We start from the raw sequence: 10863 nt of genomic DNA, 5'->3' as shown, positions 1-10863 counted from the left end.
GGAACCATCTCGGCTTATAGCTGGGGAAACTAGGTGCACACAGGTCGAGAGGCTTGTCGTGATTAGTAATAGCCACTTTTGAACCCCGGGGTTGAATGGGGCCCTGTGAGACTGTTTCAGGCAGAGTCTGGAGATCCATGCTGCCCCAGGAGGCCCACAGCTTCAGGTAGAAACCGTGGAATGCAATCCTCCCCAGGCCCAGGTCTCACACCCGTCTGGGGCAGGACCAGGTTAACCCCCCGGGGCTCTGCACTCTTGTCTAGGTCACTCCTTGGCCTGGGGGCGGGGGGTGCTTGCCAGATGGCAGGAGAGGTGACATTTTGAGGGGCATCTGGAATCAGAACGGATCTCAGCATTGTCACCTCTGAGTCTGGCTGAGGGCAGGCCCAGCGCCCCATAGAGGCAGGAGCAAAGAAGAATTCCGACGGAAGCTCTGAGCGTCCTGGAGGAGCTCACAGTCAGGAAGGGGTTGGCAGGAGAAACTGAAGTGACACGTGTCTGGGGAGGGGCCAGCCCCATTTCTTTACAGAACGGAGGAGAAGGCAGCTCCTGGCTGTGGACCGGGTGCCAGATGTGAGGAGTGCAGGGACCCTGTTGGGAGGGGCTCACAAGATGGAGACGGATGTAGTGGGAGGGAAATGGAGGGAAACGGAGTCAGATAGGAGCAAGGGAGTGATGGGGAGTGGTGGAGAACCGGGAAAGGGACCAGAGCAGGGGAGGGAGGGGTGGGGTCCACGCTGGGTGGTACAATAAAGACCCCTCAGGACTTGGGATGGACTGGGTGGGAAGCCCGGGAGGAGGCTGAGGAGGTGGTCCAGGAGGGGAAGAAGATCCTGAGGGAGGAGGTAGAGGGAAGACTTAGGTGATAAGTAGGTGTGGGGTTGACAGCAGGAGCGTTCTGGAGCCATCCCGGTGGGCAAGTATTGGGACCTGGGAGAGCCAAAGGGGACCCTGGGCTGGCGGCTGCTGCCTGCTGGATGTTGGGGAGGGTCGGGAGGGGCTCGGCTTGCTCTTACCCTGGAGATCTGACCGTCCTCCCTCCATACCAGCCCTGATGGAACACAGTCCTCCCCCGCCCCTCCCGCATCATCAGAACCAGTAGCGTCAGCTGCAGGGCACAGACGCAGGAAGGCCCTCCCCGTGCCCCCACGCATCACTGGCCAGACGTTAAGAAGAAACATCAGCAACAACATAGCTTTATTTGCGGCTTAGAGACTGGGGGGTGGGTAGCCGGAGCCGGGTCTCCGGGAGACGAGAGGATAGGGAGGTCCATGGGGCTGATCCCTCGGAGGAGCCGCGCTCAACCTGTCAGATTTTGCCTGCGAAGGTCCCTGCCCTGATCTGCTCGGTCCAGCGCTGCACCTGGGGAGGAGGAGGGAGAGAGCGAGGGAGCAGGGGTCCGCTCGCCTCAGCCGGGCTCTCCACCCTCGCCCGGCCCGTCCGGCCGGCGCCCCCTCTGCCCACTCACCCAGCTCATGGGGCACAGCGAGTGGAACACGCGGAAGAAATACTCGCAGGGCTGCGTGCTCTGGCCGCGGCGGTCCATGTTCTTGACGCAGCGGTGGTAATCTGCCGGGCGGGTGGACGGGGTCGCGCCGCAAACCCCGCCCCTCCAAACAAGGCCCCACCCCGCGTGGTCGGTCCCACCCCCTCCCAACGTGGCCCCGCTGCTCCGGGCCAGGCCCCGCCCCTCCATGGCCGGTCCCACCCGCTCCAGACCAGGCCCCGCCGCTCCCGGCCAGGCCCCGCCCCTCCATGGTCGGCCCCACCCCCTCCAGATCAGGCCCCACCCCTCCAGGCCAGGCCCCGCCCCCATGGTCGGTCCCACCCGCTCCAGACCAGACCCCGCCCCTCCATGGTCGGGCCCACTCCATCCAGACCAGGCCCCGCCCCTCCATGGTCGGTCCCACCCCCTCCAGATCAGGCCCCACCCCTCAAGGCCCCGCCCCCCATGGTCGGTCCCACCCGCTCCAGGCCAGGCCCTGCCCCTCCATGGTCGGTCCCACACGCTCCAGACCAGACCCCGCCCCTCCATGGCCGGGCCCACTCCATCCAGACCAGGCCCCGCCCCTCCATGGTCGGTCCCACTCCATCCAGACCAGGCCCCACCCCCTCCCTACAAGGGCCCGCCCCCACCCATGCCCCGCCTCTCCACGACTCGGTCCTGCCTCCTCCAGACAAGGCCACGCCCCTCCAGCTAGCCCCGCCCCTCCCGACCACGGCCCGCTCCGCCTCCCACCCCAACGGTCTCCGCCCCCACGGCGGGTCCAGGACCCTCTCCCTCCTCAGGTGGGGCGCGCCCTTTCTGGCATCCCCCTCGTCTCCTCCCCGCTCCCCCTAACCTGGCCCGCCAGGTCTCACCCAGGAAGTTCTGGTAGCAGTTGCGGGTCTGGTTCTGGTTGGGGAAGCGCGGGTCGAAGGGCGGCGTTGACCATCGCCCCTTGGGGGGCTTCTGGGAAGCAATATCCAACATCCACGGAGGCGGCAGCTCCTGCGGGGACGGAGGGGGCTCTGTGGGCCTAGGGGGCGCCCCTCGCTCCGACCCTCACCCAGCTCCTGACCCCCACCCCAAAAGCAGCCCTGCTCCCAGCCGTCCTGCCCCCCCCAGGCTGATGTCGGCGCAGCGCCTGGTCAGCTGTGCGGGCGGCTCGCCCCTCGCTTCTCAGTCTCGGGGGTCCCAGCCCAGGAAAATCATGACGCCCGGCCGGATTGGCTGAGACCTCTGGAAGCCCAGCCAATGGGAGCGCTGCGCTGCAGGGCGCGCTCTGGGTCGCGGGGCGGGGTCGGTGTGGACCCCCCGCCCCTCTCCCGCCTCCCCGCTCCCGCCCCACGGCCCCCCTCTCGGGTCCGGCGCACACACGCACCCAGACGCGACTTTGGACGAGTCTCAGACTCAGGCTTTTAATCTCTGCGAAGCTGGGCCCCGCCCCCCAATACATAAATGTATAGATAGCTGTGGTCTCTACCGGACAGGGAGCGTCCCCCCGCCCGGCCTTCTCAGCACCTGCTTCTTACGGCGGAGGCGCACAGCACCTGGCCTGTGGGGAGGAGGAAAGAGCGGGAGTGGGGCCCGGGCTCCTGGACTCCGGCGCCAGGTCTCCGGCGGACCTGCGGGGTCTCAGGAGCTACCTGCCACGCTGGGCTCCTCTGACGTTTTGGCGACTGAGGTTGAGTCCCCCGGCATCCTGCTATTGAGGGCGCTGAAAACGGTGCGCGCTGCAGAGAGAAAGCCAGAGAGGGCTTTGGGGTCCGGCGGGGAGAGCGTGCTCGGTACATACATACGTGCTGCATGCAGGAGCCCGGCAAACCTGACCTGGAATCCGGGTCACCACCCGCCGCCTCCAGTCCCCTGGTGTCCCTCCTAGGTTCTCTCCCTCCTGCCTCGTTATTGTCAAGCCTGATTCGGGATTCTTCACACCAACATCCACATGCATTAGTATCTTTCCTCTTAAGAAGCCCTCTCTTGTGCCCAATTCCGACACCAGCCACCTCTGCATGTCACTCCTACCCTTCCAGCAAAGTACATGGAAAGAGCTGGTCTCCCACTCTCCTCTTTACCTAGATGTGTGTGTATATAGTGGGAAAATACACATCACGTAAAAATTGCCATTGTAACCATTTTAAAGCGTACAATTCAGCGGCGTTAAGTACATTCATAATATTGTGCAACCATCGCCTCTATCTAGTTCCAGAACACTTTCGTTACCCCAAAAGGAAACTCGGTACCCATTAAGTCACTCTCCATTCCCCCATGCCCCCCAGCCCCGGGCAACCGCCAATCTGCTTCCTGTCTCTTCGGATTTGCCTGTTCCGGACATTTCATACAAACGGAATCACACGCCATGTGGCCCTCTGTATCTGACTCCTTTCACTGAGCATGATGTTGTCAAGGGGTGCAGCAAGGGACTCCCCACTTTCTGTGCCCCTTTAAGCCTGCCCCACTCAGGTCTTCGTCCCCACCACGTCACCTTCTTGCTGAGAAAACCAGAGGTCCTGTCTCAATCCTGTCTTCCTCCACTTGACTGCAGCATTTGCCACAGCTGCTTCCTCACTTGGCTGCTTTCTTCACTTGGCGTTCAGGATGTCCCGGTCTCTCGCTTTTCTGCAGTCTCTCTCTCTGCCTATGGTTCCTCTTTTTCTAAACACCATGGACTATGTCTCCATCTGCGCTGGCTCGCTGGTGACCTCCTCCAGTCACCTAACTTGCTGTAACCGTCCATGTGCCGATGACTCCCCAAATCACTCCAGACTCACGTATCCGGCTGCCTTCCCCACATCTTCACCAGACGTCTCAGAATCAAGATGTCCAAAACAGAATTCCTGATCCTCTCCCCGACCCCTACCCCACTCGCAGCCTTCTCGACTGCTGCCGATGGCCACTGCATCTTCCCGGGGTCTCAGACCCCAAACCTTGCATCACCCTTGACGCCACATCAACATGCCCAATCCGTGAGCCAATCTGTTGGTTCAGTCATCAAAGTAATCTCCAGAACCCTGTCGCTTCTCAACACCTCCGTCACCGCCCTCTTGTCCAAACCACCATATCTGGTGCCTGGCTGTTTCAACGGCCTCCTCCTCATCTCCCGGATTCTGTTCTTCCCCTGCTACCTTCTCTATGCTTCAGCCAGAGACAGCCCTTGCCATCATACCTCAGCTCCAACCGTTCTGCTCAGAACCCTCCAGCTCACTCAGCGTCAAAGCCAAAGTCCTTAAAATGACCTGCAAGGTCCCACGTGATGGCCGCCACCCCCGTGACTCCTCTCACTGCATTTCCTACTCCAGGGTCCCCCTGTCTTGATCCAGCACATCACGCACACTCCTACTTTAGGGCCTTCGCAGTGGCTGTTCCTTCTGCAGGGGGTACATTTTCCCCGGATGTCCACCTGGCTTCCTCCCTCGCTTTTGGGTCTTTTTTAAAATAATTATTTATTTATTTATTTTTTTTCCCCCAAAGCCCCAGTAGATAGTTGTATGTCATAGTTGCACAACCTTCTAGTTGCTGTATGTGGGAGGCGGCCTCAGCATGGCCGGAGAAGCGGTGCGTCGGTGCGCACCCGGGATCCGAACCCAGGCCGCCAGCAGCGGAGTGCGCGCGCTTAACCGCTAAGCCACGGGGCCGGCCCTCTTTTGGGTCTTTACATAAATGACACCAGCTCACTGAGGTCCTCCTGGACCTCCCAATCCAATACTGGAGGCTGCCTACCTCCACTCCCAATCCCCCTACCCTGCTGTTTTCCCATAGAACTATCACCTTCTAATGTACCATATAATTAACTTGGTTTGTATTTGTCGGTGTTCCCAATGGTCCACACTGCTGAGCATTTCTGTGGGATCATTCTTTGCTGTGGGGGACCGTCCTGCGCATTGTGGGAGACCGTCCTGTGCACTGGGGATGTTGAGCAGCAGCCCTGGAGTCACTAGATGGGGGGAGCACATCCCCACCAAATTGCTCCATGCTGTATCCCGAGGGCCTAGAACAATGCCTGACACATAGTCGACACTCACTATATATTGAGGGCACGAACATAGTGAAAAAAGAGGGAATGATCCCCTCTACCTTGCGGATAAGAGAGTTGACCGTACACATTAGCTGTCACCCAAAATACCTGTGCAAAGGATTGAAGGCGCCCAGTTCCTCCTTTATCTTCTCCACCTTGGTGGCCACGTTCCTCATATTCTCAAGTTTCAAGAGTGTGGGCAAGAGAATCTCGGAGGATAACGCGGTCGTAGCCACCGGGCACTGGTACAGCATCCTTGCAGGCTCTTGAGATACTCTCTTGGGCTCTTGGGACACCCTGGCTTCCATCTTTGAGATGGGGCTCAGTGAGATGGGCGACTGGGGTATGTCCTCCCACCTTGATGCGGGCAGAGGGATGGGAGCCAGGAAGGCACTGTCCATCTTCGGGCTGCTGGGGGCACGCTTGGAGCGTGGGGGCACTTTGGAAGGCCCCCTTGGGTCTTGAGGCAGCTCCTGCGCCTGCGCCTCCGCCTCCACCCACGGATGAGCGCTCCCTTTCGCCCCTGGAGGCACGCTCCCTTTCACCCCTGGAGGTGTGCTCCCCTTTGCCCCCGGAGGCGCGCTCCCCTTTGCCCAAGGCGCGGTCTCCTCCACCGGCAGACGCGTGCTCCCTTTCGCCCAGGCACCCGACTGGGGCCGCTCCCTGACGGCCACTGGTGTCCCCGCCAGCAAAGACACCTGGCTGTGGCTGAGGGGCGCCGTGCCCATCGCTGACACGGCAGACACCTGCGGGGTCGGGAGCCAGGAGGGCAGGCCAACCGCAGCTGGTGTCAAGGGCCGCTCCTTGGAGCTGGCTAAGATCATCAGCTGGGCAAGGGCGAGCCCTTCCACAGGGAAAGGCCTGCTGTGCTCCTGCGGGGCTCCCTTGATGGCCACCTCCTTGGTCTTGACCCACTTCTTCTGCTGCCCCACCTCCTTGGCTTTGAGGCCCGGCATATCCAGGGATATCTCCTCCTTTCTCCTTCGGACCTGACCCTCCAACGTGCCCTTGCCCTTCAAGCCGTCCAGAGTGATCTCCTGGGCTTTGCTGATCAGGACTTCCTCCGACTCCTTCTTGGTGGTGGCGAAGGGCAGCTCCAGGGATGTTTTCTGGGTCTTCAGCTCTACCATGTTCGTCTCCTGGGTGCCCACCAACACCACTGGCTCTGGCTTCCCTTCAGGCTTGCTTCTCTCAAGCACATGCCCTCCATCAGTTCCCATGGGCAACATGCCATGATTAGCAGGGTCCAAAGGCGTTTGGTGTTGGCTATGTGGGATCAGAGCCTTCTGGGATGGAGTAGATTGGAACTGAGGTTTCCTGTTTGGGACAAGCAGGGACACTGCCTTCGGGGGAACAGCAAATGCAGGTGGGGCCTTCTGAGATGGAGCAGGTATGGCTGGGGCCTTCTTGGGAGCAGCAGGTACAGCTGGGGCCTTCTTGAGAACAGCAGGTACAGCTGGAGTCTTCCGGGGAGCAGGAGGTACAGCTGGGCCCTTCTGGGATGGGCCAGGTACAGTTGAGATCTTTTGGGATGGAGCACGTACAGCCGAGACCTTCTGGGACCGGTCAAGGATGAATGGAGCCTTCCAAGAGGTGGCAGGGACCGATGGTGTCTTCTGGGAGGGTGGAGGCCCCAGCCTCTGCACGTTGCCCGGAGGCCTGGCCTTTTCATTGTGCCTGGGGAAGGAGGAGTAGGGGGCAGAGAGGTAGAAGGTGGGAGGGTAGGTGGCCGGGCAGAGGGAGGAAGAGGACAAGGTGCTGGATTCAGGGTCCATCAGGGCGTCGATGTCCTGCTGCCACAGCACATCCAGGTGGTCATGGGAGTCCACCAAGGGACTATCAGGGCTGTCCTCTGAGACACAGTGTGAAGGGGACTCAACTAAACCTCCCAGGACCACGGCCGCCTCAGGAGCAGACAAGCAACCCTGTAGGTGGACGGAGGGGAAGGGAAGGATGGTCAGGGCCAGGGGAGGCTCCCGGACCAGACCTAGGATCCAGGCCCTCCTCCCTCAGACCCAGGAGTCCAGGCCCCCAGCCCCTCCTCACCCAGACCCAGGAGACCAGACTCCCGGCCCCCTCCTCCCCCAGACCCAGGAGACCGGGAGTCCAGGCCCCCAGCCCCTCCTCCCTCAGACCCGGGAGTCCAGGCCCCCAGCCCCCTCCTTCCCCAGACCTAGGAGTCCAGATCCCCAGCCTCCTCCTCCCCCAGACCTAGGAGTCCAGATCCCCAGCCCCCTCCTCCCCCAGACCTAGGAGACCAGACTCCCAGCCCCCTCCTCCCCCAGACCCAGGAGACCAGACCCCCAGCCCCCTCCTCCCCCAGACCCAGGAGTCCCGACCCCCAGCCCCCTCCTTCCCCAGACCTAGGAGTCCAGATCCCCAGCCCCCTCCTCCTTTATCCAAGATGTTGGGCCCCCGGTCCCCAGGGTATAGCTGCCTTGGAAGAGGACTGTGTGTGGTTGGAAATAATGCTGAAGATGGTCCGGATGGTGATGCTGGGCTTCTCTGGGTGGGGAGAAAGTAGTCTGAGCCCTCAGGGGAAGGGCCAGAGCTTCAGGGGTCTGTACAAGGAGGCAGAGAGAGGGGTGCGCTCACCAGAAACTTGGATTTCTGTCTGAGCTCTGTCACGGCAGAGATCTAGTTGGGACCTGTAGGGGCAGTAATGTGGGACTTTGGCAGCATCAGTACCAGGGTCCCCATCTTTCTCCTGCCCCCCACCAGTGACAAGCCCCTGAACCTACTTTTTTTCTGTGGATTTCTTTCTAGTGTCAGCATGCTCCAGCTGCGACCAGATGAGAGGCACGGAGTCGCCCACGGCCTGAGACTTGAATTTGCGCTTGAGGGTCTGGCAGTGAACAAGGGAGGGAGGGCCGTCAGGAGGCACAGCCCCTCAGCCCCTCACCCACCAGGCTGCCGGCTGCTCACCTTGGCCTTCCTCTGTTTCTGAGATGTCAGTGTCTTGTAAGGAAAGGTGGGCTCGACGATCATGACTGGAAAGAGAGGGGAGACCGTGAGTCAGGGACCCTGACGAAGAGGTGGAGAAGAGACTTGTGGAGGGCTCAGCTAGGGGCGGAGTGGGGGGGCCCTCAATTGCCAGAAGCTCCCAGGAGAAGCTGAGACGCAAGAAGGATCTGATGGATGTCGTGGCCTGCTCACCTGAACGTCTGCTGCGAGACTGGTCCTGTGGATGGGAGGGGAAGTCAGGAGGGCTGACCTCTTCCTGGTTTCCGCATCTCCATGATCTACCCAGCCCAGGAGGCCCGGCCCCCAGCCCCTCCTCCCTCAGACCCTGGAGTCCAGGCCCCCAGCCCCTCCTCTCTCAGACCCGGGAGTCCAGGCCCCCAGCCCCTCCTCCCTCAGACCTGGGAGTCCAGGCCCCCAGCCCCTCCTCCCACAGACCCAGGGGTCCAGATCCCCAGCCCCTCCTCCCACAGACCCAGGAGTCCAGACCCCCAGCCCCTCCTCCCACAGACCCAGGAGTCCAGACCCCCAGCCCCTCCTCCCTCCCTCCAGACCTCCAGCTCCATTCCTGGGGTCCCTGGACTTCAGGCTCTTGGTCCTGGCTCCCTCTGGAATCTAGAACCATAGTCATCCCCTGGGGTCTGTGGGGTCAGGGCCCCACCTGGAGGCGCCAGGTGGAGGCGGGAGGTGCAGCATGGGCCAGGTCCATGGGTGGCAGGCTGCTGGGGGCCCAGGTGGTGGTGGGCTCCTGGAGCAGGTGGATGAGGCGCATCCAGCGGTCGAACAGGAATCCGACCTCCTTGTCAGGGGCGTTCAGCTCCAGGTAGTAGTAGCGACCTGTGACCAGGCGCAGCTTCAGGCGCCAGGTGGGCAGGTCGTGGATGTAGAGGCGGGCCAGGTCCAGCGGGATCATTCTGGGGGAGGCAGGAGATAGTGGTGGTAGAGCAGGAGAGGGGGGCGGGATGGCAGGGGATGGGAGGATGTCGGTACCTGGTGAGGACGAGGTTGGAGCACTCCCTGCCCTCGGGGGGCTGAGCGATCAGCAGGAGGTCTGGCAATACCAGGCCTGGCAGGGAGGCGGCCACACCCATGGTCAGACGGTTGGTTCTGTGGTGCACGTACACGGGCGCCCCTTGACTGGTCACCTGGGGGTCCAGGGAGAGGGGCTGGGACCATTCCTTTCTCCGACACTCCTCCGGCACCCCTAGCCTGAGCCCCCCACCACCCGAGCCCCCCAGCTGCCTCGTGGGGCTCCAATCCCCCAGCCCAGGGGCTCTGGCTCCCCTCCCAGGGCGCAGGGAGCTGGGGACCTGGACAAAGTTACTCTCGAACATGGGCAGCGGGCGAAGGGGCATGTACTCGCCCTTCTGGAGGGTCTTCTGCAGCTCGCCCAGAGTGGGGATCCACTTCGGGGGACCCTGGAATGGCTCCATACGGCTGATGTTCCAAAGCCGGTTCATGGCGGCTGCAGAAAAGGGGGGTCACCCGGGACTCGAAGTCAGGGACCTGGCAGTCTGCCCGGCACCCCCCAGCCCACTGGCCTTGGGCTTCACGGTTGGCGGGAGCTCAGCGGTTCCAGAGGGCGGAGCTTCCCCGTGGCTTGGCCATGGCCCTGCGGGGGTAGTCAGTCCTGGCCTGGGGGAGGAGCCTTCGGTGCAGGGGCTTTGTGACCTCATCGGACACACTGGGACTCTTCCTGGGAACTCCCTCGGCGGGGCGCCGTGGGCTCCCTTCTCCTCCGGGGATGTGTTCTGGAGTCTTGAGGGTTGGGATGGGTGAATCAGAGCCCCCACCTCCAGACCCAAACTGTGACAACACTGGGCCCTGGGAGGGTCGGTCTGGGATGTTGTAAATAGATGATTAACCAAAGGGATTCTTCAGGGGGAGGCCCCAGTATAGCCCCAACTCGCCACCGATGCTTCTTTAGACCCTGGGTGAGACCCAGACCCCCACAGAGCATGAGTTTCCCCATATATAACTCATTTATGTCCCTGGCAACTGTTGCTGTACATTGAGTTATAAAGAAAGAGATGTGCTTTGGAATGAGCCAGAATCACGGTTCTGTTTCCCCCTAGCTGTGTGACCTTGAACAACAGTACCCCCAGCCTCAGTTTCCCTCACCTGTAACATGGGGTGGATTGGAGGATCCAGGGGATTATGTAAAGAAAACCCCACACTTAGGGCACAGCCCAGAGGAGTCGTTCAATGAACGGTCATTCTTTTCCCCTTCTGAGGGCTTTTTGGTGGGGGGGAGATGGGATTCTTTCATTGTAAAAATAGTGTTTATTATTTTTTTTAATGTGTCATGTAAAATACATGGTCAGTGTAGAAATTCTGGAAAATACAGACAATCACAAATAATAAAAGTCACCCACTGGGCCGGCCCCGTGGCTTAGCGGTTAAG

The 10863-nt window shown here is 61.2% G+C and overlaps 2 protein-coding genes across 2 annotated transcripts; both read right to left on the bottom strand.

Annotated features, from left to right (window-relative positions):
* Positions 1-1167: 1167 nt before the first annotated feature.
* Positions 1168-2704, bottom strand: COX6B2 (cytochrome c oxidase subunit 6B2). Its single transcript, XM_004439077.3, has 3 exons — positions 2362-2704; positions 1469-1569; positions 1168-1362 (listed from the first exon to the last, which is right to left on the bottom strand). The coding sequence occupies exons 1-3, from the start codon at positions 2471-2473 to the stop codon at positions 1309-1311; spliced, it is 267 nt and encodes an 88-aa protein (XP_004439134.1). The 5' UTR covers positions 2474-2704; the 3' UTR covers positions 1168-1308.
* A 165-nt stretch (positions 2705-2869) lies between these two features.
* On the bottom strand, positions 2870-9949 carry GARIN5B (golgi associated RAB2 interactor family member 5B). The gene is made up of 10 exons (XM_087421093.1): positions 9770-9949; positions 9450-9604; positions 9121-9373; positions 8655-8679; positions 8424-8488; positions 8240-8343; positions 8094-8146; positions 7933-8003; positions 5607-7423; positions 2870-3216 (listed from the first exon to the last, which is right to left on the bottom strand). The coding sequence occupies exons 1-10, from the start codon at positions 9917-9919 to the stop codon at positions 3189-3191; spliced, it is 2721 nt and encodes a 906-aa protein (XP_087277219.1). The 5' UTR covers positions 9920-9949; the 3' UTR covers positions 2870-3188.
* Positions 9950-10863: the final 914 nt, after the last annotated feature.

The sequence above is a fragment of the Ceratotherium simum genome, chromosome 33 (genome assembly GCF_057802395.1).
Source record: "Ceratotherium simum simum isolate JZ-2026a chromosome 33, ASM5780239v1, whole genome shotgun sequence".
Lineage (NCBI taxonomy): Eukaryota > Metazoa > Chordata > Mammalia > Perissodactyla > Rhinocerotidae > Ceratotherium > Ceratotherium simum.
This window is presented reverse-complemented; position numbering and strand designations above follow the sequence as displayed.